The 27203-nt window shown below is 45.1% G+C and overlaps 1 protein-coding gene across 9 annotated transcripts in view; it reads left to right on the forward strand.

Moving 5' to 3' along the window:
• The window catches only part of LOC118226064 (voltage-dependent R-type calcium channel subunit alpha-1E), a 130299-nt gene extending 103835 nt beyond the window's left edge, over positions 1-26464 (forward strand). The window contains exons 21-49 of one of the 9 annotated variants that reach the window (XM_035415312.1): positions 541-1362; positions 2617-2903; positions 4401-4512; positions 5020-5149; positions 6122-6181; positions 6875-6981; positions 7294-7305; positions 7535-7631; positions 8290-8450; positions 8939-9076; positions 9866-10067; positions 11283-11447; positions 12116-12226; positions 13176-13265; positions 13376-13501; positions 13661-13726; positions 13937-14028; positions 14151-14310; positions 14458-14585; positions 15973-16069; positions 19474-19579; positions 19792-19899; positions 20312-20412; positions 20675-20781; positions 21251-21389; positions 24168-24296; positions 24912-25059; positions 25232-25413; positions 25838-26463. In XM_035415312.1, coding sequence (XP_035271203.1) covers positions 541-1362; positions 2617-2903; positions 4401-4512; positions 5020-5149; positions 6122-6181; positions 6875-6981; positions 7294-7305; positions 7535-7631; positions 8290-8450; positions 8939-9076; positions 9866-10067; positions 11283-11447; positions 12116-12226; positions 13176-13265; positions 13376-13501; positions 13661-13726; positions 13937-14028; positions 14151-14310; positions 14458-14585; positions 15973-16069; positions 19474-19579; positions 19792-19899; positions 20312-20412; positions 20675-20781; positions 21251-21389; positions 24168-24296; positions 24912-25059; positions 25232-25413; positions 25838-26356 — 4702 coding nt within the window. In that variant the 3' untranslated portion in view covers positions 26357-26463. Of the gene's footprint in view, positions 1-540; positions 1363-2616; positions 2904-4400; positions 4513-5019; positions 5150-6121; positions 6182-6874; positions 6982-7293; positions 7306-7534; positions 7632-8289; positions 8451-8938; positions 9077-9865; positions 10068-11282; positions 11448-12115; positions 12227-13175; positions 13266-13375; positions 13502-13660; positions 13727-13936; positions 14029-14150; positions 14311-14457; positions 14586-15972; positions 17208-19473; positions 19580-19791; positions 19900-20311; positions 20413-20674; positions 20782-21250; positions 21390-24167; positions 24297-24911; positions 25060-25231; positions 25414-25837 lie in introns of those variants that run through there. The other 8 variants (XM_035415311.1, XM_035415317.1, XM_035415315.1 and 5 more) reach the window with 8 other exon arrangements.
• Positions 26465-27203: the final 739 nt, after the last annotated feature.

Raw genomic sequence — 27203 nt, forward strand, 5'->3', positions numbered from 1 at the left:
GTAAGTAATGCAGTCTGTTCACTTATATTCAAACAAAACCTGTCTGATTTTCTTATCTCTGTAAATGTCTTTGTCCTAATTAATTTTCTCACAGCTAGACTTTTATATCGAGTTTGGTACACGCAAAATGTTTCTTATGGTTCTTTCTCCTGTCTCCACTTTGGCTTTTCCCATCCCCTTGACCCAGAACATGTTTACTATGGCTGTAATGATTGCATTTGATTGCAACAGAGTTATTATTCTGTTGATTATTTAATATTATTTACCGAGCTCTGAAAATCAGAACCATTGACGAGTTCTCAGATGTATTTCAAATGTTCATTCACTGATACAAGTTAATCATATGCATTTTGTTTGCACGGCACCATCATTTGCACACAAATAAACAGCTATTTTAAGAAAAGGCATTTTAGAAATGGTTTTTGAAGGTAGTTCTTTGAATGAATTTATGTTTTTTAAAATAATTTATTTTATTTTTTTAAGTGCACATTCTGCTCCACTCCAGCCTGCATATTGACTGTTCTTACTCTCTGCTTTCAGGAGGAGGAGGAGGCCCTATCTGTACAGGAAAAGAGCCATACACAGGAGCCGGCCAGCTTACATTGCGGAGACGGCCCTGGAGAGCCTGGCAGAGAGAGCAAATGACCAGGCGCTCAATGGCTCTAACTCTTTCATGTCCAGGAGAGAGAGGAGAAGAAGGATGACCATGTCAGTGTGGGAGCAGAGGACCAGCCAGCTGCGCAAGCACCGGCAGATGTCCAGCCGCGAGATTCTCTTCAGCAAACCCCCTGAAGACCTGGAGCCGCCCTCCAGCTGCCTCCATCTCCGCAAACCCCCCCACACGCCCACCGAGAGCCTGCGGTGCCTCCCCGAAACCGCCACGCCCCTCGCCGCCCCCATCCCCGACCCCACCGTGCCGATAGACCCGCCGGCGTCCGACCCGCCCGCGGACATGCCCGGGCTCCCTGAGCCCACCCTGTCCGCGCCCCTGCCCGAGCCCCCGGAGTCGGAGCCCGTCCCGCTGCAGGGGTCCGAGGGCAAGCTGGGCGTCACCAACCACTGCCACCCGCCCCTGGAGGGCCGGCGGAGCCCGCGGCTGAACGGGGAGCGGCGGCAGCGCGTGGCCCGAAGGATCCGCCCGCCGCCGGGGGACACCCTGTCGCCGGACGCCGGGCTGCGGCCCAGGAGGCACCGGCACCGGGAGCCCCAGCCGGACGGCAGGAGCACCGACTCCCCTCACAGCGAGGGCGGCGACTCCATCGGCCTGGACAGGAGGGCCGCAGAGGAGTGCGAGGACGTCGAGAGGAAGGCCAAGACGGGGGGAGACTCCAGCCAGGCCGAGAGAGGAGAGGCCGAGGAGAGGTGAAGAATGGACCGCACATTCATACAGGATTTGGTTTTGGGATTCTGGTAATAGGTGGTACTAGGTGTAAGCTTGCAGGGGCTAAAAAAGCTTCAGTGCACCTTTTCTAAAGAGTCTAGTATAGGCAGAATGGGGAGCAGCCAGACCAAAAACAAAACAGAATGCTAAACTTTGCAATAGACAATACAGCTAGGGACCCTCTTAAATGAAGATACATAGGTCCGCTATGGCAAAATTAGCAAATTACACTTCACATGTGGTTAAAGGGAAAAGCCTCAAGATTTCACAGTAGCAGTTGTCAATTGCTCATATCTTTTGACTCTCATTTGTAAATATTTATTTATATATGTTGCACATTTCACATCCAATTAGAAAAGAATGAATGCCCTGCTAATTTCTTTATATTAGGAAGTGGATGTGAAATAATCCTGTTTAGACCTGCAGTGCATTGCACTCGCTGTCTCTCTCTCTCTCTCTGCTGACCATACTTTTGAAAGCAGGTAACGACTGCCATTGAATGAATTTCAGAATTAGACAATAGTTTAAGCTACAGTGGCACAGGTTTGAATTTCTTGCAAGGTGCTTGGGAATTACATGAAATATTTGCACAAAACTGATCTATGAAGAATCTGTGAACTGTTAATATTTTATGGACTACAGAATATAGAATATTGGCTCCTTTCTCTCTCTGCTTCTTGGATCTTGAAGTGATCAGTGTTTACACACTGTAGAAAAAGTTATTGGTAACTTTGAGACTGGATTATAATAAAATCAGCGTTCTGTTCTTTGTTTGGGGAATTATAACCAGAAACATTTGCATAGCTAATGAAATGTATTACTGGTGCTATGAGAGCATACACAGTTCCCTTGCTCATTCTATCTTGCTGAACTTTGCATTGTTTATTGACAAGATGAGTCATGTGAAACAAACTTTGTATGAGCTGACTCAACTTCATATTTCTACACAAGACAGTTCCACATGGAAGTTTTCTAGTGTTAAATTATCTGAAGAGTTAATTCAGCTCAGGAGGGATAAACTGGAGTTGATTCAACCTTGATCATTTCGTTTTTTTATTGTTTCTGTGGGTCAAATACCTTACCTTTGCTTCTGCTAGAAATGTTTTAATCATAAGCAATCCGTAGTGGTAATTAAAATACAGAGTTATGGTAAGTTCACTTTCAGTCATCGGTGCACTGAAAAACAACACTTTGGTTCCTTAGAATCCTCCTCTGCATCTCTTTTCCCTGGACAGGTTGGATGACTCTGATTTCCCAGAATTCTCTGGGGCGGCTGAGTCCAAGCCCATGCTGAGCTCCCCCCAGCTGCAGAAGAGTGAGGCAGAGGAGAATCCAGCGGGGGAGCCGGCCACTCTACAGGTCACTGAGGAGTCGGCTCTGGAGCTGCCCAAAGCCACCAAGGGCCTGGGTGAGGACGAAAGTAACCCCCCCTCTCAGATCACTGAGAAGTTTCCCCTCAACGCCAGCATTGTGATCGAGGTGACAGGTGATCCGTCATCGCTGGAGCTGACTCCTATAACAGGTACGAGGACGACTTCCTGCTGTCAGTGCCCCAGTGCTAAAATGCTTGAAAGACAGCGATGCCTCTTTATGCAAGTACCATAAATCAAGCTCCATACCTCTATTCCTCTTTCAGCATTCAGTGAGCCTTCCTAGCCATGAGGACATATATGGAGAGCAGTGTAGTTATAATGGTTAGGGAACTGGGAACCGTTAGGTTACTGGTTTGATAAATGTTAAGTACCATTGTGCAAAGTACTTGACCTCAATTCTTTCATTATATATCCAGCTTTGTAAATGGATGCTATGCAGAAATATACTGTAAACATCACTCTGGATAAGAGAATTCACTGTACGGTTGTAATATAATGTATATTCTCCCATGTTACCATGTGTATGCGCCTATGTGTGTGCATGTATGCATGTGTTCATGCCTGCAAGTGAGTTTCATGGAGCTCGATGTGTGTTGAATATGTACAAGCACGTGAATACAGAATCACACTTTTTCTGTACATTACCCTATAATTTCCCAAAGTAGCTAACGTACAGTCATACTGTACTCATGGGTGTGTGCGTGTGTGCATGTGTGGTTGAACAGTAATTTGAGTTGTTTTTATGGACAGTATTGCCAAAGAATGTTCTGGATGAGTGATCGTCACTTACATATATTTAAAGTGAATCCTGTATGGAGAGGAAGGCCTGCAAGCAGAGGTGATCCCTTTGTTTTTAATAGCCACATTAGATAATATCTTCTGGCTTTATTTTGGTCTGTACTGCCCACACAAAGAGCCAATTGAGCTTCCAGGAGCTCTCAGCTTGTCATTGGACCGGTTTGAAAATATAATTCATAGTGTGATGAGAACCTGCTGTATGTTTTTCAGTGGAGTAGGCTGTCTCAGCATTGTCCTTTCATTTATTTCAGCCACAGGAAATGCTTGCTGCCTATTGTGTGCTTTAATTCAGAAGAAAGCTCCAGTAATGGGGGAATGCTTGGCTCCAAGCATGATTCCCCTTTGTTTCACCTCTGCTGAATTATTTGCAGGCAAAACTTAGAACAAGGCTTCATTGTTGTGCCTTTTTCCATGAATTTTACTTTAGACTGTAAGAAATAAAATGCTGTACCGCAGATTGTTTACCACAGTTTGAAATTTGACTGCTGGGCAAAATGAATGCATGTCAGGAATAGTTTGAAATTTTACAAATTAGGACAAGAAGCGACACATGCTTGTATCAGAAAAAAACATTGACAGCCTGTATGTGGAATACACAGTCCTGAGAGTCGCATACAGCACTCCACGAGTGATTTTTGCCCCTACTAATATATTAAGAATTGTTTGGTGTACCTCTCTCCCAACATTCCTAATGGGGAGAGTACTTAATCTAGATTGTAACTGATTTCAATAATCTCTAAAATACTGTATATAAACATTTGCAGGATGGCATTTGGCAGGCTGTTGACAGTCCTGATTGTGTAACATGACTAAGACGCAGGTCACAGGGACACATCTGTATTTTGCAGTGAACAGTAAGGATGTGGAGGCTGCCAAGGCAGATAAGGAAGAAGACGAGGAACCCAGCCAATCCAATGCTGTGCCACCAGACAGCATGTTCATCTTTAGTGCCACCAACCCGTAAGACTATGCACAGACACCCATGTGCTGTGCAGAGATTCCTACTGTACACTCATGCATGAATGCAGGGACTGACACATAACCATACATACAGTACATGCACCTGTACTATACACATGCCCACACACACACACACACACACACACACACACACATAATCATACATACAGTACATGCACCTGTACTATACACATGCCCACACACACACACACACACACATAATCATACATACAGTACATGCACCTGTACTACACACACACACACACACACGTACGCACACATGCACACACACACACACACGCACACACACACACACACACACACACACACACACACATAATCATACATACAGTACATGCACCTGTACTACACACACACACACACACACACACACGTACGCACACATGCACACACACACACACAGCTGCTCCTGTTCATCCCTACTCTTGGTGTGCAGTAAAGTGCTGATCTGCTGCTGACTCTGCGTGTCTCTCCTGCCCTCCCCAGGGTGAGGAAGGTCTGTCACTACGTGGTGAACCTGCGCTACTTTGAGATGTGCATCCTCCTGGTGATAGCGGCCAGCAGCGTCGCCCTGGCTGCGGAGGACCCCGTCGCCACCAACTCCTACTGGAACAAAGTGAGCCTTCGCTGGGCCCTGGGGCGTCCCCTGCACTCCTTACAGAGATACAGTGCTGCACGCGATAAACACGCTCTGTGCAATATGTCTTTCAGGGACACGTGATTTATTTGTTTCCTGAGAGTTTGGTTTTGTGTTTATATTTTTACGATATGTGGCGGGGTTTTTTTTTCCTGAACACAAATACAAGGCTTCGGATTGGCCTTCAGACACAGGCCATCAAGCTGCTGTCAGTGGTGAATACATGCTGTCAGTGGTGCATTTTTCAGATTTAATGGAGCTTTGCTGCTACTCAGACTACACTGAAGCTCCCAGTAAGAAGGCTCGGAGACATGTGATTGGATCGTGCTCGGCTTAAACTGTTTCAGTAAACAGCAAAAAGAAAAGATTCTTCCAACGCATACAATGTAGTTTTAAACACTGCTTCAGCATCCTCCTGTTTGCTCTGATAAATGAAATGGGAAGGGAATTCAATATTGACCATTGCAGTCTGTAATAGTAAAGCATTCGTTTTCCTGTTGGTGATGTTATTTTCACAATCACTATGAAAAGACCCTGGAGTGTAAACTAATCAGTCTGTATTTGTGCCATGGGTTTATTATTTCCCAGTTTGATCAGAATGGCCATAACAACCGTTAACTTAATTGCTTCGTAAAAGTTTCCCGTTGAGATCTGTCGAGAATCTCTCATGATACTGATGACTGAGGCAAATGAAGGAAGATATAAATGAACTGCTCCACAAGCAGTGGGGGACAGAAACAGCTGTCACACTTAAAGTGAAAAACTTTGCAGCTGTAATGAGCTCAAGTTCTCACTTGTCCAGTGAAATGTTCGCTCATTTGGGAGAGGAAGGTGCTCAGGGCAGTCAGAGGAGGATTCCCAAAATTCCCAAGCGTATGTTTTGAGTAAGCTTTGTCATTGCCTTTGTCCTGGTGTGTCTCAGCCTGTTTATTGTTTGTTGACATTCTGCAGGTTCTGCGTTACTTTGACTACGTGTTTACTGGGGTGTTTACCTTTGAAATGATAATTAAGGTAAGTGTTTTGTACCACTTTGTAGAAAGCTTATTTGCTTTATAAAACACTGTGTGCTGAAATAACAATTCAATAAAGTTACATTTCATTGAACAGATAAGCAAGAAAAGAGGGCTTTTTATTAAGGTGTGCTATATGTTATGTTGTATATTATATTGTATCCTTATCTTGCATTTGATGAAGAGCTTGGAGGTGGTTTTGCCCCCACCCCCATTTTATATCAATTACAAAGGGAGATAAAACAGAGAATAAAGGTGGAGAGGGAGGAGGGGAGGGTTTGCAGTAAGGCAATAGACTAAGAATTCTCTCCCAAATCTCCAACTAAAATAAGTACACAGGTGATTCACGGACTCTATTGTCTGATGTAGTTTATTCAAACAATATCAGATACCCAGCGTGCGTCAGACAGTGCGTCTATGGTCTGGCTCAGCTGCAAGACCGCTCAGTGTAACCACAATGGACCTGAGTGCTTAAATAGAGAGCTTTTCTCTGAAATGGTAATTTACAGAAAAAAAGACTAATTTCCTTTGTTGATACAATTGGGCCTTGACATTTTTAGTAAAAAGAAAAGGTCAAATATGAGCTGGAAAGTGTTGTTTGCTACAGCCAAGACCTTTTCTAGGATTTTTTTTTTTTTAGATCCATCACAGATGTATTGTAAGTAGAATTATGCCTGAGGTCTGTTTCTTGCAGATGATCGACCAAGGCTTGATTCTGCACGATGGTTCCTATTTTCGCGACCTGTGGAACATTCTAGACTTCATTGTGGTGGTGGGAGCTCTGATAGCCTTTGCCCTCACGTAAGTCATGCTATATTTTGGTGTAATTTGATCAAACTATATAGAACCAAGGAAGCTAAAACCAGAATTGGACTGGTAGACAAGCTCTGACCGACATATTAACATGCTTTGTAACTGATATGGCTTATGCACGAGCTCTAATAACGTGTTATTCTTCTACACTTTTTAAAAAAATAATGATGTCACCAGGAACAATGTAATAATGCACTTTTTTCTGTTGTGTATATATAACCTACTTTCTCATGCAATGTGCATATTCACCACTTCTGTCTCCTGTTTTTCCTCTTCTTCCTTTCCCTGTGGCACTGCCAGGAATGTGTTGGGGTAAAATTACACTTTTTCCTCTTTTTCTCTTTATCGTGTCCTGCTCAATTTACCCAAACTTGTCATGTGTGCTTTTCATGGCTTTCTATAACCGTCCAACACAGCCGAAGATTGTCCATCTTCTGGTTCCACTCTAAATAAATACAAACATAAGATGTTTTAGCTTTTGACAGACGTGTGGGAAGTTTCTACTTAATGTCTGTCTGTCTGTCTGTCTGTCTGTCTGCAGGAATAACAAAGGTCGTGACATCAAGACCATAAAGTCCCTGCGCGTCCTTCGTGTCCTGCGTCCCCTCAAGACCATAAAGAGGCTCCCCAAACTTAAGGTGCCGTACTAGCTAATCTCACCACAACTGAGAATCTTCAGAACGAGAAGTGCCTTTGACACATCTAGCGAGAGAGAAGACCAGCTTGCTTTTTCCACATTTATTTTTGTCCACGTTTCTCAACATGGAAAGGAGCTTGCACCAATAGGCAGGAGGAGGCACACTGGAAGATTGATAGAAGGGGTGATAAACCCGAGCAGCTAGGTGTGAAAAGATTTTGTCAGGCCTGGATTTCCCAGAGCTCACATGTTCCTCTACTCCCAGGAACAGACAGACAATGCCTGATACTGAGGAGATAAACCGCTCTGGGAACACAACAGAGAAAGGTCACTGTAAGGATTAAAAGTCTGGAATTTTTTTTAGAAGAGACTTTTATAACTAATAATATGTTACTGATTTTTTAACAATTGCGTATGGGCCGATGTGTTTTCCCTGAAAGCTCTCTAATGTTCCCACAAAGGGAAGTGCCCTTGCATACCCTAGTAAGCAAGAAAACCTCTAATTTTTACAGGATATGAGCAGTAATGAGAGGTCTGAACTTCTGGCCAGTATCTTGACTATTCATGCGGATAGTGATGAGCTGCAGGGTTCTCTCCTCTTTTCTCCCTTTCTTTCTCTCCTTACAGTATTTCCGTCCTCTTTCTTCCTCTCCACGCAGGCAGTGTTCGACTGTGTGGTCACCTCCCTCAAGAACGTCTTCAATATCCTCATTGTCTACAAGCTCTTCATGTTCATCTTTGCAGTCATTGCTGTGCAGCTCTTTAAGGGGAAGTTCTATTATTGCTCTGATGGGTCCAAGGACACACGCAAGGAATGCCAGTAGGTGCCCACTCAACTCCTGCTTTTTTTCAAACATTAGTCAGTGTGAATTTTATATGGCATCAATATAATGAAGCTATCATTCAAGGGTTGAGAAGACAGTTTTCCAGTTGAAAAAAATAAATTAAGTCAAATCAGAGAAAACATTTTGCCTTAAAACATTTTTCCCAGATGCTCCGATGGTTATTAGGTCATTATAAGGGAGGTTATTAGATTTGAAGACACTGGAGATAAACCAATACAGAAAAACAGGGCTGACTTTGAGTCCTGTAGGACTTTATTTATGGCTTCAGCATTACACATCTATTTTGACATCTATTACTGCCTTCAGTATATCACATCTACTATATTTTGATTATTAATGCCTTTAGTGGAACACATCTATTTCAAGGCGTGGCAACATGGCTGAAAGGGTCACCATCATACTAGCTGTCCACGCTCGACTGAGTGTCAGTGATGTTGCGTTCCTGTGCTTGTGTGTCATGTAGGGGTTACTATATTGACTACGAGAAGAACAAGAAGGAAGTAAAGTCCAGGGAGTGGAAGAGGCATGACTTTCACTACGACAACATCGTCTGGGCCCTGCTCACCCTGTTCACTGTCTCTACTGGAGAGGGCTGGCCACAGTGAGTGACGACGTTCGTTCATTTGACAAGAGGAAGCTTTGCGGTATACTCTGGTTTTTTCCTGAGGATTCTGCAGAACCAAATAAAGTGAATTTGTATCCAAACTTCATTTTAACAAATTTTCAAAGGTAAATACATTTATGTTCCACTTAAATGTCCAACTCTGAACCACCACCATGATTCGGCTGTCTTGCATAGACAGGTAACCAGCTCCTAAATTATCAATTAGTAGGCTACCGATATCTATGATATAATTTCATATAATTTCATAACTGCAGAAGTGGAGCAAAGAAGATGACTTGTTAAAAAGTTTTAATTTTTATTTTTTTAGCAACATTGCAGAGCCATTTTCACTTATAGATATAAGATAAAAAATATATTAAAAAAAGATAGAAAGTTTGTAAAGTAATTCAGAGTACTGTTGCCAGTAATAATAATTAACTTATTCCTATTTAAATAACAGTTAGCAGATTAAATTACTGAATTAAGCTTACCTTGTATCCTCATGTATAAGAACTCAGTGTAAGATATAAGAACTGTGTTCCTGTAAGAAATACTGCATGTGAGGTACAGGCAGCAGACACTGTGGACTTCAAAGATGTTCAGTGCCCATCTCTGTTCTATAGTGTAGTGTCCGCGTCCGGCGTTGGGTTTGGTTGAACCCTTATTTAGTACAGATACAAAGCCAGGAATAAAGAATAATTTGAAGCTGATGGATATATCAAAAATGGCTATGAGGGTGTTGTAGAATGTGCTCCGTACCCCGTAATGACGAGAAGGGTCTTCCAGGGTCCTGCAGCACTCTGTGGATGTGACAGAGGAGGACAAGGGACCCATTCGAGGGAACCGCATGGAGATGTCCATCTTCTACGTCATCTACTTTGTGGTCTTCCCCTTCTTCTTCGTCAACATCTTTGTGGCCCTCATCATCATCACCTTCCAGGAACAGGGGGATAAGATGATGGAGGAGTGCAGCTTGGAGAAGAATGAGGTGACAGTACCTACATGTCTACACACACACACACACACACACACATACACACACATTCTCACACACACACACGCACATTCACAGACACATACACACATACACACACACACATACACACACATGCATAAACACACACACACATTCTCACACACACACGCACATTCACACACACATACACACACACACATAAACACACACACACACACACAGGAACACATTCATTCCTCATTTTCCTTGACATCGTTGGATTAGTAGCATGCTTATAATTTTTTTTTATCTGAAGTGTAGCATAGCAACACCTGTGAGGTTAAATGACTAAGAGCAAAATTCTTCTATAAAAATGACCTAAATGCCCCAGTTCTGAGTGCTAAAAGTGAAATTCTTCTCTGTATGAATGGGTTTGTTCTAATCTTGATCATAGTATAAAATGGGCTTTGTATTATTTGAGATTTAAGGTAGATAGCAGTCATTTTTATTTGTTATTAAAATCATTCAGATTAGAGTCCACTGTCTTAACTAAATTAAGCTATTGCTTGAATGAAATCTCTGCCTCAATACGCGAATGTTTTATGAATATTTAACCAACTTTAATGCAACAGCTCACAACATAAGCTGCTTAGGTTAGTCTTTGCCCCTGGAATGTAACGTGTGCATTAAAATGGCCCAGAAAACTGAACCTGTACCTGAAGACTGAACTCCCCCTGGGATCTGGGCAGATGATGCAAAAGGGGCCCAAAACCCTTTCTGACAAACGCGCAGAAAGTAGAGCCGGAGGCTTTCCTCAGGAAAACAGAGCCTGTTCCTGAGAGGTATCCTTCAGTAAACATGTGCAGTCTAACAGGCATTTCAAAGTGCCCGGCATATGCAGACCCCAGTGGGCCATGTAAAAATCCACAGACTGCAGTGAGAGGCTTCTGTTCTCCCTGAGATTAACATCAGAGTAAGGAATTCTGCTCTGGGCTTAAACACAGTGATACAATGTGGAGGACAAAGTTTTAATCAACTGTACAATTTAACTGTTATGAATAAATATGGATGTGTTTTTACATTAACAATGTATTCATCATTAATGATGGTGAACGATGAGGGATCCAAGGTTTGGTTTAGTGCATTTTACACTACAGGTGTCGTGATGCTGTGATGGGGCACAAGCTATTTGCCGTGACAGAGCGTGTCAGAAGCTAACCTTCCCGTCCCTGTGCTTCTCTTCATCAGAGAGCGTGCATAGACTTTGCCATCAGCGCCAAGCCCCTTACCCGCTACATGCCACAGAACCGGCACACCTTCCAGTACCGGCTGTGGCACTTTGTGGTCTCTCCCTCGTTTGAGTACAGCGTGCTGGCCATGATCGCCCTCAACACCGTGGTCCTCATGATGAAGGTAAGGCAAACAGAGGGACCCGTGTGTTTGGTGGAATGAATTTGGCCATTTATGAAAATTAATCATGAATTGTGAACTTTTTTTCTGACATGCAGTTTAACGACTGGGTTAAATAGTCGGGAGAATAGAGCAGTCAGAACGTTTTATGTTGTCGCTGGTTGTCGTTTTTGACCATTAAAATAAAAGACTGTGGGCAATATGCCGGCATCATAGGCATACACTGGAGAATTCTGGTTCTGGGGCATCCATCGTCAGCTACAGCCCGAAACTGCTGGGTTCTGTTCTCTCTAGTGGGCAATCATTCTTTGAAATGACACTCAGTCAGGTGTGGTCAGATGTGCAGACTCGACAGGAATGAGTCAGCTCCTTATTAAATATTGATTTGAATCCACCGGCCAATATTTTACATGCCCTCATTAACTTAGAGGACTTATTCCTCTCATAGCCTGAAGGATGTTTTACCTGAGAAAATTCATGGGTTGACGCCATGGCCAAGCTGGAACTTACTGAACCTTCCCCACTTCTAAATAGTCACATCTTGTGAAATTCTTTACTGTAACAGTACACCTCTCTTTGGAAATGTGATCTACTTCTGCATAATACTAAAAAATCCTTTATATACACTTGTTATTGATAGCGATTTTGTGTATGTGTGTGTGTGTGTGCAGTACCACTCTGCCCCACCATCATACGACACGGCCCTGAAGCACCTGAACACAGCCTTCACCGTGCTCTTCTCCCTGGAGTGCATTCTGAAGATCCTGGCCTTCGGCTTTTTGGTGAGCTGCTGCAATAACCACCAGTTACTCTTCAGCCAGTGCAGCATACAGAACAGTAAATCTCCCGGCGAATGTGCTGCAGTACTCACAGCCCTCTTCTTGGGTAATGTAGTCTTTCTAGAGGAAGTTGTTGGGAAATCTGTTATGCATTTTTCTTCACTTTTCACTGAACCCCTGAGGCCCTCTTTACACATGCCTTATTATGCCACCTATATCCAGTTTCTTGAATATGCAATGTGTGTGGGCTTTGGTAATTATGGTCTGAACACAAGAAATCGGATATGGTTTGGATTTGTCAAATCCAATTTGAATTGCATCTGGAGGTGGTCTGTATGAGGTTCTGCTGGTATTGAAACTGAATGTAAATGCTCCAGCATTCAACGTCCCCAGTCACCCACATCATACTGGCAAGTAGCCCTTTATCCCATAATACCCATAATTCCCATCACCCTGTTGTTCGGTGAGTTGTCAGGTGGGATGGAACCCTGAATGAACCAACGTGGGGAAATGCACATAATTGGATATGAACAGTGCTAAATTAGTAGGTGCTAGAATGAAATGTTCCCGTGTGCAGACGGTAGCTGATGCATCTCAGAGGTCCAGGAAGGCAAGAAAAGCAGTGGCAGAGCAGGAAGCCTTAGATGTAAGGCTTGTGTTTTGTGTATCCTGATAGTGTAGCAATGGGGCAGGGGGATTGGTGATGTGAACTGCTGCTGACTGTCATTGACACAACACATGCCAGGATATGCAACACGTTAAAAAAAAACAAGTGTAAACATGCAACCACACATTGGTTGTATGGAAATCTATTTTCCCGATGCATCAGCTATCAGAATGAACAGGGCCTTAGAGGAGTTAGAGATGAAGTAAAAATGTTCTTCTTGCTTTCTCTTTTCACTTTTCAAACATAAAAGTTTGACCATAGCTACGCTTCTCCTCTCTGTGACAGAACTACTTTCGCGACACCTGGAACATATTTGACTTCATTACTGTTCTGGGGAGCATCACTGAAATCATCGTTGACCTATCAGGCTGGCAGGTATAGTATCTTTTTTTGATGACATCGTGTGTAAATGTGTATGTGTTGCGATTCAAACTCTCAGTTTGCCAGATAAAGACATAGTGTGGTTTCCCTACTCTGCCCCACAGAGCCAGGGCCACTCCACCTTCAACATGAGCTTTCTGAAGCTGTTCCGGGCCGCCCGGCTCATTAAGCTGCTGAGGCAGGGCTACACCATCCGCATCCTGCTCTGGACCTTCGTCCAGTCCTTCAAGGTCAGACCCTTCTCCCAGCAGGGGCAGGGGCAAGGGGAGGGAGGGCGAGGGTCACTGAGCTCAGAATTTGGGTCAAGCCGTAAGCTGAACTGAGCACTTGACACTGGCCCATGGACACTTGCTTGGATTCTCTGTGTGAGCTTTTTGTTTCTCTTTCAGGCACTTCCGTACGTCTGTTTGCTCATTGCCATGCTGTTCTTTATATATGCAATCATCGGGATGCAGGTAAACAAGCTTCACTCCTGAATGTTGTCTTTTTCGGTGTGCTTTACTGTAAATCCCACACGTGTGAAGGCCAGTGTATATCATACATTTTACCTTAAGAACAGTAAGCATAATATGAATACTAATCCGGTATTACTTGCAGTCAAAAATGTATTGTGCTTCTGTGAACACCAGTAACTGACTGTGGACTCTTCTCAAATTTGGCTGAAGGTGTTTGGAAACATCCAACTGCAAAATGACAGGCCCATCAGCCCACACAATAACTTCAAGACCTTCTTCAGTGCCCTGATGCTCCTCTTCAGGTGGGAGTGACAGCAGTGATCTTCAATTTCCTTCAGCGTTACTGATATGGCTGATTGACTGAGAACTGTCAGGTTGTTGATGTTGTAGTGACATTTGGGTCTGCACTGGACTGTGTTTGCAGGAGTGCCACGGGGGAGTCCTGGCAGGAGATCATGCTGGCCTGTCTGGAGGGACAGAAGTGTGAGAATGACACCTCCATCACTTCCCCCTCGGACCACAGCTGCGGCACCGACTTCGCCTACGTCTACTTTGTCTCCTTCATCTTCTTCAGCTCCTTTCTGGTGAGTGTGAAGCACATGCAAACCTGCGCCATCTAGCACACACCAAGTAAAGAAATACTGTGTGAGATATTACTGCTTCCTGTGTTCTGTCTAACCCTACCCCCCCACCCCCCCCCCCCACCCCACCCCAAAAACACAATCACACAGATGTTGAACCTCTTTGTGGCCGTGATCATGGACAACTTTGAGTACCTGACACGGGACTCTTCCATCCTGGGCCCGCACCACCTGGACGAGTTTGTGCGAATCTGGGGGGAGTACGACCGAGCCGCATGGTGAGGGATTGCACCTGACTGACGCCCCCGCCTGCCCAAACTCTGCCCCACACCTGTGCTCATTAGGGTTGCACTCCAGTTCACATGTAGCTCACCACCCATTGGATCTGTCACCCGAAACTCAGCTGAGGGAAGGAGGGAGTGTCTATACAGTTTCACTAAATGTAGTCATAAATAAGGCCATTTAGCGCACATTTAGCATTTTTATAACCCCAGTTTTGCTCATGGGAACATATTCAGTCACAAATGCAAACATACACGCGTTTTTTTGTCTGGAGTACTTACTATAATCCTGCCAGGCGGGAATTCTCGAACAATAAAAAAGAGTTCTAGTGTTAAAACGCAATCAAATTTACATTCTGTTTCATATCTTATTGTAAAACTACTGTGATAAAAATACTAAATCGCTTCAGTTAACTCAAGTGGTTTTCAGTTAGCTGGAATGCTGTGTGGAGTTTTTGTTGTGTGACTTCACAATGGAGGGGACCTCTGGGCGAGGAAATGCTTTTCTTTTCCTTGTGGCTGCCTCAGGAGACATTTATACCTGTAGCATATGAAGCACTGTGGATTAGATTTACTGGAGTGCCCAGTGCTTGCATCTAGTGGCATGGCACTGTGTAGTGCAGCCAAGTCCTGTTTATGTATAATGCGTTTTTAACCTAGAATTTCAGTACAGGTCTGGACAGCTCCTGCCCCTCACCTGAACCTTATGTATGTGTGTTGCTCCTGGTGAAAACAGTGCCTAGTGGTACACGAAGGAATGTGTGTTTGTACATGTCCTTACACTCTGTTGTGTGACACTTTTTGTCGGGCACAGTGTTCCTTGAGCATTCGGTTTGTAATCAGTGTGACTAGCGCACGCCATGGGTGGAAATCCATGCAGGTTTTACATGACTGACTAGTTACCATGGCAGTGCTAACATATTATTAGAAATTATGCTAAATGGAAGATCATTTTCATACTTAATGTATGAAAAAACGTGGCAGTAAAGATCACTGAAATGTTGCCTACCTTAACTACGTCTACCTTAACTACTTCCACATTTTCATATTGACTGTGGTAAAAGCATGTTTTAACAGCGCAAGCCTGTAATAATAATTTCTTCACTGTTTAAGTTGTATCACATTTATACATTATGCAAAGGCTATAGTAGTTAATAATAATAATAATAGTTATTAAATGCCTTTTGTGAATTGTTGAGGCCCCAGACTGACTGACCTATATTACATCACACTGGTTATGAAGACTGGCTCAGTTTTGCTGTGTTGAAGGGCTCTTCAGTCCTGGCACCACGCAGGTCCAGCTGTCAAGGAGTGCCTGTTCATTCCTGTGTTCCCCAGCAGAGGGCGATCATTCTGTTCCTAACTCCGTGTGTTCTCTTTCCAGTGGAAGGATTCACTATAAGGACATGTACAAAGTAGTGCGAACCATTTCGCCTCCTCTGGGCTTTGGAAAGAACTGCCCCTACAGGGTGGCGTGCAAGGTTTGGCTCCCCACTGACTCCCCCACCACCTCTCACTCCTCCCTCCTCGCTTCCTCCGGTGCGCAGCCTCCCTCCCCCCCGTGCCCCTTGTTGGGGCCAGCGTTCCAGAAACCTGTACCCCTTCTCTGGCCTGTCTGCTCTGGTCGGGCTCTGTCCTGCTTCAGGCCAAGAAATGAGCGAGCTGTGGCCCTTGGTGCAAAGAGACAGCTCCTCTAATGACGTCTGTCAGTGCTGAAAACACAAGGCTCCACAGGAGGCATCAAGATTAGCATATTTGGCAGAGAAAGACAGACACAGTAATTTCATGATTCTAGACTAAATTATTCAAACCGTTATGGGCTTAATTAAATGATCTAATAACCGTGTAATCGAATGCAAGTTCGATAGTCATATTTCTAAAATGTTGTTATGAAATTTCACTTTGTTTACACTGAGTTCATACCATGCACTGCAATGTCTGTAATTTATACGAATGAAAGATTTGACTCAGTCGTTAGGAGTCCTGTCTCTCTGTGCCTGGATCTGTGCTTGTGCTGCTGCTGTGAAGGGTCTCCATAGGAACCATGGGGGTGGAGATTAAGGAAATGGGTGGGAGTGTGATTGGGGGGGTGCGCCCTTCCCATGCCACCCTGTCTCCGCCCCTGCACCCCGTCTCAGGTCCCGCAGCAGGTTTGCGTAGGGCTCCCCGTAATGACTCACAGATCACATGGGTTGACCCGCCATTCCTGTGGCCTTCCCAAGACTGTACTGTCCTTTGGTTTCTATGCCAACGCTGCATAGAAAGACAAAAGCCTGTTTCTATTTTATTTAATTTGGTTATTTTCCCCCTTTTCCTCTCCTCTGTGACTTGCACTGAATAACCTTCTTTCTTAACCTCTTTTCTTCTTTTCCTTTTCTGTTTGTGTTTGTTCTCTTCTCCATACCCTTTTCCTCCTTTGTTCTCTGGGAATGCCTGCCCCACCCTGTTCGTCCTCCTCCTCCTCGTCCTGCTCCTCCTCCTCCTCGTCTGTCTCATCTGCATTGCTCCCTGGCTCCTCCCAGTGGCCGCATTCATTACACTGCAATGTATGAGATGCTGACCCACATGTCCCCGCCTCTAGGCCTTGGCAAGAAATGTCCCTCCAAAGTTGCTTATAAGGTAGATCAAAGAACCAGTCTTTCATCAGTCAGTTCATCCAAGCCAGAAAAGAAACTGCTTTTCTGTTTGTCTGTTTTTAAAATAAAAAAGGGGGGGGGGGGGGTTGTACCAGAAAATATACAGAGACATTGTGTGTGAAAATCGTTCTTGTTCAATGTGCAAGTCTCTCCTGCTTTAAATCTCTGGTAATATCTGTGTTTGTCTTGTGTCGTTCAGTGAGAATGCCATTATCAATAAAGTTATAAATGCATAATGCAGAACATGAGGCTGTTGCTGTAGAGGTGATATAACACTATGAGTTCCCCCAAAGGGTTCTATTCAGACCTTCATGAACCCTGTCTCAGGATCCTGGATCAGGACTTCACATTAGCCAGTATTCATCAGGCCTTAAAACTTTTGAAATATTTTGGCTGCATTGCACTGTCACATAAGACACACAAACGTGATGTGACTTGAAAACAAGAAACTGATTTAAAGTTGATGAAGATGGAGTCACTAAAAATAAGAAATGACTGCTCAGATTTTTTAAATAAATGAGATATCTGAATGTTCATGCTAGGTTTGCAGCAGAAAACCCCAGTGTGGAATTGGATTTCTGGACTCTAGACTCTGGCAGTCCAGTAAAATATTAGATTTGTTATGTTCAGTATCTATGAAATATAACCTCAATGACTCTGTCTAATGTATTTGAGTGGCACTTAGCCCCGGAGTCAAACCTTGTCTTGTCTACTGAGTTAATAAGGCATTAAAAACCAGCTGTGAGCTATTGAGGACTTGAAGTGTAAAATGCAGAATAATAATGTGTACAAATATCAAAAATTCCATGTCTTTTATTTAAAATACAGATAAATTATATATACACAGTAAATATCAGCCTGATGATAAACAAATTACACCACTGTGGGAATTGCAGCTTTTGGGCGATGTAACAATAAATAAGCAATAGTAGGTGGACCAAACACTTTCAGTCTGTAGAAACTCCTTGATATATATACTGCCCTACTCATAGCAGTCAAGTTCTGTGCCAGCAACCTAATATATGTATTCTCTCTTATAGATTCATATATATATATATATATATATATATATATATATATATATATTATACTCTTCTGAATAATACAGTGAGCACCTCCAGGTGTCTCTGTTAGGTTCTTGCTTTTTCTGTTCATTTCCAGTCTAGTCTAGGCAGTCAGTCTAGGCAAGCATGATTAAGAGTGTGGTGGCATAGAATAGAAGCAAAATATTACAATTATATCTCATAGTGTCCTTAGTGATTATGTACTCAAGTAGATTTAAATCTACTTTGTAAATGAAAATGACACATAGTAATACATCATGTGAGTAATAAAGTCAAAACAAAATCAAATCAAACTGAAATGTTTCTGTTTTATGTTTGGATACAGTATATTTATATTGAGCTATAAATTTCCCTTTAAGGCTCCCTTTATGGCTGTGAATTGACACTAGAGTGTCATCCATGAATGAGTCAAATGTGCAGGGAGTGTCCCTGTCCTGTGGTGCAGAGCTCAGAGTTACACAACCTCTTCCACGGCTACATCATCTGTTTTCTTTTCTTTTCATTTCATTCCATGTGCATGTCCCTGTTTCTTTCTTTCCCATTACTGTCCTCTGTCTTTATGCATGGAGCGGCTATTGTGCATAGAAAAGGCCAGCCCCTTCCCCAGCATGCTGTGTACATGGTCTGATGTTGATAAGGAAGTTATTACCGGCACGGTCTGCTGGTGGATAAGGAAAGTTTACCCTTGGTGTTTCCCTTGTCGTTCTGATAGCCTGTGGTAGCTCTTCCATATGTGATTGTTGTGGTGCGTTTACTGTTAGAAAGAGCAGGGCCAAAAAATCTCACTCTGCCAATATAAATATAACACCATCCACCAATAAAAAGTCCACACTGAGTCTTGAAATTCAAATATAGTAACTGCAAATACTGCAGAGACATCGGGATGGCGTTATGTAACCGGCTTTAACAGAAGTGTGTGGAAATGGGTTTCTCATCTATTGCCACTGAGAAGCCCTGTGGTGAAAGGAAAGACAATACCTCCCATTGATAAGCAGCGACTCCAGAGATTGATAGCGAAGCGGTACTGAGACAGCAACGGCCCACTAAATTCCTTTTGACTCATGTTGCTGTTGGCAGGGAAGTGCTTGTTTTATCCATGTATAATGTAATGATTAAGCAGTCGGCCTGCAACGGCTTGTTTTATTTACCCAACATGTTTTCTCCCTTCCGCACGGATGACTACAGCGGCTCGTGCTCATGAACATGCCCGTGGATGAGGAGATGTCCGTCCACTTCACGTCAACCCTGATGGCCTTGATTAGAACTGCCCTGGAGGTCAAACTGGCCAGAGGTTAGAGACCGTTATCTGGTCCTCCTTTCCTTCGGCTCCGGCTTGAAGTGTGCGTTTTGCGTGTCCGTCTGTACTCCCTGCCTACAGCCAGAAGGAACTGACTTTTCATGGAAGTCGTTGGTTGAGGAAAGAAGAACAGCGCCATCAACAGCTCTCCATTATGTGTGCACCAGTGCGTAATGCTGACGCATGTCCTGTTGTCCGGTGTTCAGGGGGCGATGACCGAGGCCAGCTGGATATTGAGCTGCAGAAAGAGATCAGTGTCATCTGGCCACACCTCTCCCAGAAGACCCTGGACCTGCTGGTTCCTGTACACAAAGGTGGGACCCAAGGCACAGTGGCCACCCACTGCGTATTCACATTTTTCATGGTCAGCTCAAACGAGCAGCCTCATTTTTCTACAAGATTTTATTTGAAAACCGCTTGAGGGGTTAATGCAGGACAGTGAGTTTTCTTTAAGCATTCATCGATGTTAAATGGATGTTTTTTCAGTGTGATGTTTATTTGTAGAATTTGTCAAATGGTTGTTTTGTTTTTGCTCGCAGTTATCCGCCTAAGGTTTATTTTTTTTAGCAGTTATGTTAGTGCTTATTCATGTTGGCATCTTGTGTGTTTACTGGTGGGCGGAGTGAAAGCTGCAAAATAAACACAATCCAATATTATCCATTTTAATATTTAATAAGTAAGCACACTTGCATGAGTGATCTAATTAAGGGGTGACTGGTGTTCCAGCCAGTGACATGACGATCGGAAAGATCTATGCAGCCATGATGATCATGGATTACTACAAGCAGAACAAAGCCAAGAAGCTGAGACAGCAGCTGGAGGAGCAGGTAGGCGACCGTGTGACATCACAAATGCCCTTTCGGTTCAAATACTCTACTTCATCATCAATATATTTAGCCAATCATACTATGCTATATTTGTTAGCCTTGATCAGTGTATCTGTTTGAATATGAAATTGTGTTTGAAACAGTGCCCTCTGTAGGGGTGTGATGGTATCGCGTGTGTGATTGTTGTCAAATGGCTGCTCATTGGAGCGCGGTCAGCGTTCTGGACGCGCAGCAGGTCAACAGTCGCTTTTTGTCGCCGCAGAAACACGCGCCGATGTTCCAGCGCATGGACGCGTCCTCTCTACCCCAGGACATCCTCTCCAGTGCCAAAGCTCTCCCTTTCCTGCCTCACAGTGCCGGATCAGCCCTGTAAATCTCACCTATCAGCGCCTCCCACTGCCTGTTTGTGTGCATGCATAAGGGAGAGGGAGGGAGGGAGGGAGAGAGTGAGAGAAAGAGAGAGAGAGAGAGAGAGAGATTTTCACTCATTGTTTCACCTAATTTACACGACATGATATTACACAAGCTAACATACACAAATGCCACATGTATCACAAATTTGTATTCTGTTTATTCTGTGTTTGCTATGATCATGCTATGAGAATATATATTTGTGTACATCATGCCAATAACGCTCATTTGAATTTGAATTTGAGAGAGAGAGAGGGGGACATAAAGATATAATGAAAGAGTGATTGAGTGAGAGATATAGAGTGTGAGAGAGATACAAACAGAGAGAGAGAGAGAGAGAGAGTGAGAGAGAGAGAGAGAGAGAAAGTGTAAAGTAAGGAGAGAAATGCAGGTTTCTGAGGCTCTGGGTTCCTGTGTACCCTATCAGGACTAGAGGGGGCTTTGTGGCCCTCAGTCCCGTCTCCCCTCAGGAGCTGTTCATGCAGCCGAGGACTCAAGACGTAGAGGACAAGGAAGACTTCCACCACCTCCACCATCATCACCTTCACCACCACCACCACTCTCTGGTAAGGGAGACGAGTGTCAGGTGACATATGGCCGCCTTCATCATGTGACCAGCGGCTAGATTCAGAGTGGTGTCGTGAGTGCAATGACATAGAAATCAGAAACTCAGACTCCCCTTTCCAGTACAGCACAACTCTCAGTGATTTAGCGCAGTAATCATACGAGTGACAGCATGCAAATATAATTTAAATAGGAAATTATGGTATATGACATTTGTCTATGACACAGCATACTGTATGTGGGAACTGATGCTGTATCATAGATATTGGCTTTACAGATTCATAATGCTCAGAAGAAAGGTCAAAGAGCCACCTCTTAATTCTACGCTGCATCCATGTGTCTTTCTTCTGTGCATTGGTAATCTGTTAAGCTAATGTTGTGGATAATCGGTTCATGCAGCACTCGCTATGCTGGTCTCTTTACCTGGAAAACCACTGCAGACCTTCGGATTTCAAGCACAGGAACCACATTAGCCTCGTTTACTCCAAGGAAATCAGCAGATTGGCAGGTTCATTTTGTGGGGGTGGGGCAAGATGGAGCTCAGGTGATGGTAGAGGCATCGTCTTTTTTGCTGTGTATTTGCTATTTCAAATCAAGCTTTTGATCACTGCCAAAGAAGGACAAAATGGAGTCCCTGACTCCCAGTGACTGTATTAAATGATGGGGTCTTAATGTCCTGAGTTGTGCCACTGAGAGACTAGAGTAAATGCCGTGAAGACGCAGCAGTTAGTCAGAGAGAGAAAGCTTTATTGTTCAGTATTCAGCCGGCGTGGAGACCTCCGCCTTCACCAAAGAGGGGGGAGCATAGTCACACCATCCCTGACTGCTGTAACTGCCTCGGCTCTGACTCATCCCCCCCCAGACTCATCCATCACTGTCTGTGTCCAACAAATCAACAAGTGGCCCAAAAATACCCCAGTCACAATGCAGTAGGCTGTCGTCAGTGGGAGGGAGAGAGGGTGGCTTGATTTGTTTCTGAGGGTTTAATGGATGAATGTTCCTTGTCCCTTGCTGTCTCAAAGACTTGCTTGAGACTACATTTCCAAAAACAGAACTCAAAAAGCACTGGTGGTCATTGTTAACTGTGTGTCGTTGCTGTACAAAGAAGTGCTGTTCCTGACACTTGGTAAATGGACTGCATTTATATAGCGCTTTTATCCAAACCCTTTACAATTGATGCCTCTCATTCACCAGAGCTTTTAGGGGTTAGGTGTCTTGCTCAGGGACACTTCGACATGCCCAGGGTGGGGCTCGAACCGGCAACCCTCTGCCAGACTGCCAGACAACCGCTCTTACCTCCTGAGCTATGTCGCTCCAACACTTTCCATAGAGTACGATATGAGGGGCTTGACACACCATCTACACCAGTGGTGGCCAGACTTTGGCATGCCATGTACAGAACGTATGTTCCACGAGGGGGGGGTGGGAGGTGGGTCAATGAAGCGAACCTTTCTGTCAGGCAGAAGCCGTAGGGAAATGGGATGAAAGCGGGAAGAATTAGACACATTTTTTAAAGTGACACGCTGCTGATCTACCAACATGGCCTCTGCAATCGACTGGTCGATGGTGATCAACGTATTGGGCACCCCTGATCTACACCATTTACACATGCCTCCGGCTGGCACTGTTTAGCTCTCCTCTCCATCCCAATCCTTCATCTCTCCAACCTTTACGTCAACTTCCCATGCTCCTGCCGGCATGCTGATGTGTTTCATTCATGGTCTGGGATTTATTCTGAATAGAATATTACCTTGAAATATATTAATTCCCCATGTTTGTCTGTTACATGGCACCATTAGCACAGTTGCTTTTGACTTCCTGGACTGGGTTCCATTTTGTTCTGTTTTGTAGCAAATGCTGTTATTACACCAAACAATAAAGTGGAATCTGAGATGTTTTGCTCAAATATTTTTACCACATTCAGTCTACAGACTCAACGACTACTAACTACTATATTCTCTACAAAGTCCAAACCAAAGTGATTTGTTGGCACTTCTTTCATGGTGTGTTAAGACTTTGCAAATAGTGTCAGCTTTGCTGCTGGAGTGCTCACTGTGTGGGTGTGTTATGTTTGTCTGCTGTGTTTACTTCAGGAATGCTACCTGTTGGTGTACCAATCGTCTTCTTTCGATTGGAATTTTTGTGTACTTTTCCTCCTGTATGTGTGGAATGTGAATTCATGTCATTCAGAATTACGCCATGTTCGTTTTCTATTTTTGTTTTCTGTTTTTTCTAACACCGTGTTTATTTTCTATTTTCAGTGCATCTAGTGCTGGATTTGTATTCTCCCATGTGTTTGACTGTGTATGTGCACATGTGCTTTTGCTAGGGTTTCTCATAAAAAGCTTTTTTGTTTGCGCTGCACGTGTTGCTCGGATTATTGTCCTGACACATTGCTTTTCCAGGCTCTCTTTTTTGTCTGAGGCTATCCGTTTTTTTTTTTTGTTTTTTTCTTTTGTTTTTCTTTTGTTTTTTTTTGCTAGCTTGGCCTTTTAACAGAATAACATGATCATTCACAGGAAAGGCTAATGCTGTCTTCAATACGTGCAGTGAACACATGACCCTGACAATAAGCAGCCAGTCTTGGGCCGGCCTGATACGCTGCCAGTACTTTTTCAAAGTGGACCAGGGAGAGGGACACCTGCCAAAGTGTCTGTCCTACATTAGCGCCCTGCACCGCCCCCTGCTGGCCTGCTGAAGTCACTGCTGCATTGTTGTCCTGTTTGTCTTGTTTTTCCAGAACTTCTCACGTCTCTCTCCCTCTTTCTCTGATTACGTAGGTCCCGGAGCACACAGAGTTTAACCGCATCCTTTGCCCCACTAACAGGCAGGGCGCACCGCTCAAAGTGGCTTGGAGGACAGAGTCTATCCGAGCCTCCTCTATGCCTCGGCTCACAGTAGAACCACAGGTACAGCCCCTAACCTTCCCCTTTCCCATCAGCCTCCTCAGGAGGCCGTCCGTCCGCCCCGCGCGGCCGCGGGGCCCGAGGGCGCGGGGGGCGTGTGAACGCTTGTGTGAGGGGCGGGATTTCGGTGAGCCCGCTCGCTCCGGAGATGTTGCATGAACCGATTATTGGTGTCGATCTCTGCTCGCCTGCGTCCGCGTCTGGTCCCCCCCAGGCGGGGGTTCTGCCCGCGGTGAATAAGGACGGGCTGCGTTTGCGTTCACCGTCCGAACCTCCCGATGTGTCAGATGTCTAGGCTTGCCAAATCTCTTTGTCTCGAGCAGTTGGGCTGCCGGACAAAAAAACTATAAATGGCCTACAATTTGATTTAAGTATGTGCAGACAGAGTTGTTTGTGTCTGATAAATCAGAAAAGAGAGAACGTACAGTACCTTCCCGAGGTGAAGGACAGTCATAACGTGAGTGCTCGGTGCTTTCATCTTGGAACTGTTCTGTTCTGCAGATTCAGTGTATTCCCCCCACAGCGTGGTGGCCAGCGTGAAAATGGAAGTGAAAAGCGTGTTGCATTGGCTTTGTGTCTGCGTCTGTTTCTGCGTCTGTGTGTCTCTGTGTGTACCAGGTGATGACGGACAGCAGCTCAATGAAGCGCTCCTTTTCCACTATTGGTGACCAGTGTGTCAACGGCCTTTGGCTAGATGAGTATTCCCTAGAAAGGGTTAGCCCTGATAGGCTGTACAGACCAAGGAGGCGGAGCTACAAGGGCCCAGGTCAGTCACCGCTTCCCCTTTTAATACTGATATCTTGCTTCAGTGTTTCGCACTGAAATGAAATGTATTGATAATGAGCTGTTTCCAGTTGCATACCTGTATGAGGAAGTGGCTGCTGGGTTGTGTCTGTACTGTACGTTGAGCTTCAGTCTCTCATGCCGTGCTCCCACAGGGTCCAGGGGGGACCACAGGCAGCAGGGCGACCGGGAGCGGGGTCGGTCCAAGGAGCGGCGCCACCTGCTGTCCCCGGACGCGTCGCGCTGCAACTCGGAGGAGCGAAGCCAGCATCAGTCACGCGAGCGCAAGCAGTCACGCTCCCCCAGCGAGGGACGCACGCGCACGCCGCACAGACAGGTGCGCTCGCTCTCTCTCTCCCATGCTCACTCTAAGTCTCTCTCTCTCTCTCTCTCACTCTATGTGTCTCTCTCTCTTTCTTGCTCACTCTATGTCTCTTTCTCTCTCCCGCTCTTGCTCGCTCTATGTCTCTTTCTCTCTCTCTCTCTCGCTCACTCTATGTCTCTTTCTCTTTCTCTCTCTCTCTCTCTTGCTCGATCTATGTCTCTTTCTCACTTTCTCTATCGCTCTCTCTCTCTCATGTATTCATTTATGTTTAATCAACCGTGTATAATTCAGGTGCTTTATTTGATGAACCAGTATGATATTTTTAAACTTCAAGCTCGCTCCCTCCTCAGACACACTCCCTCCTTCACCCAGTTCCTCTCTGCTGGCACACTTTCTTCCCCACTTTAGTCCCTGATGTGTCTGCCGGCTTTTCCAGGTCAACAGCGGGAACAGTCCGGTCCCCTCCGCCTCGGACTCTAGCACCCCTCGGAGGCGGCAGCTGCCCCAGACGCCCGCGCGGCCGCGCCCCCACATCTCCTACTCGCCGCTGGTGTGCCGCGCCAACCCCTCCCCCACGGACGGCCGGGACGCCCCGCGGACTCAGGACGCGGGGGAGGGCGCGGAGCCCTCGTGGGAGGAGGGAGGCACGGCGCCGGAGGCGGTGCCGGCGGGAGGGGGCAGTCACCTCTCCACCCCCCACCGTTACATCTCCGAGCCGTACCTGCCCCTCCGCGAGGAGTTCAACAGCCCCGACTCGGCCGGGCTGGATGAGACGCTCACCTTCGAGGCGGCCATCGCCACCAGCCTGGGGCGCTCCAACACCGTGGGCTCCGCCCCGCCGCTGCGCCACGGCTGGCAGGTCCCCAACGGCCACTTCCGCAAGCACCTGGCCCAGGCCAGCTCCGTGGCCGCCTGCGAGCTCCTCAGCGACACTGACGAGGACGACCGCTGTTAGGGGGAGGAGAGGAGAGGGAGGAGAGGGGGAGGAGTTTGGGGGCCAGGGAAAGGGACTAGGCAGAGCTGCGTGTGCGTGTGTTCGTTTGTGTGTGCGTGTGTGTATGTGCATGTGTGTGTGTGTGTGCATATGCTTGTGCGTGTGTGTATGTGTGTTTTTGTGTGTGTGTGTGTGTGTACATGTGTGTGTCTGTGTGTATGTGTGTGGGTGTGTATGTGTGTGTTTGTGTGCATATGCATGTGTGTGTGTGTGTGTGTGTGTGTGTGTGCATGTGTATGTGTGCCTATGTGTGTGTTTGTTTGTGTGTGTGTGTGTTTGTGCGCTTGTGTGTGTGCATGTGTGTGTCTGTGCATGTCTGTGTGTGTGTGTGTGCTTGAGAGAAGTTTGTAAAAAAATCTCTTAAGAATAAATGAAATGTAAGTGGGTAAGAAAGCAGGGACAGTGGCATGCGATGGCTAGTTTCCCCCTCCCTTCCACATCCTGGCTGAAAGAAGGAGAGACACGCTTTAAAAGCAGCATACTGCACCTGTCGGACAGGGCGGAACTGGGGTCTTTAAGATGGATATTACTGCACTACTTTGCTCTCTTTTCTTATTTTAAAAACCTCAGATAACATTGGGCGGTAAAATTGTTTGGGATTTTTCCTGATTTTTTATCTGCCTTTTAACTGCCGTTAAAGTCCAGGTATATTTTCAGGCTGATTATTGTGCTGTTGTCAAATGAGCAGTTCGTCTGGACCAAAAGTTACGAGACGCCTTACCACAAAGCCACAATATGTACTTTCTAAACTCCACTCCATAAAAATCCTCCAGGTGTGATCCTGAGTCTCGATGTGAATATTAGGATG

This window comes from Anguilla anguilla, chromosome 4 (genome assembly GCF_013347855.1).
Source record: "Anguilla anguilla isolate fAngAng1 chromosome 4, fAngAng1.pri, whole genome shotgun sequence".
In the NCBI taxonomy this organism is placed as follows: domain Eukaryota; kingdom Metazoa; phylum Chordata; class Actinopteri; order Anguilliformes; family Anguillidae; genus Anguilla; species Anguilla anguilla.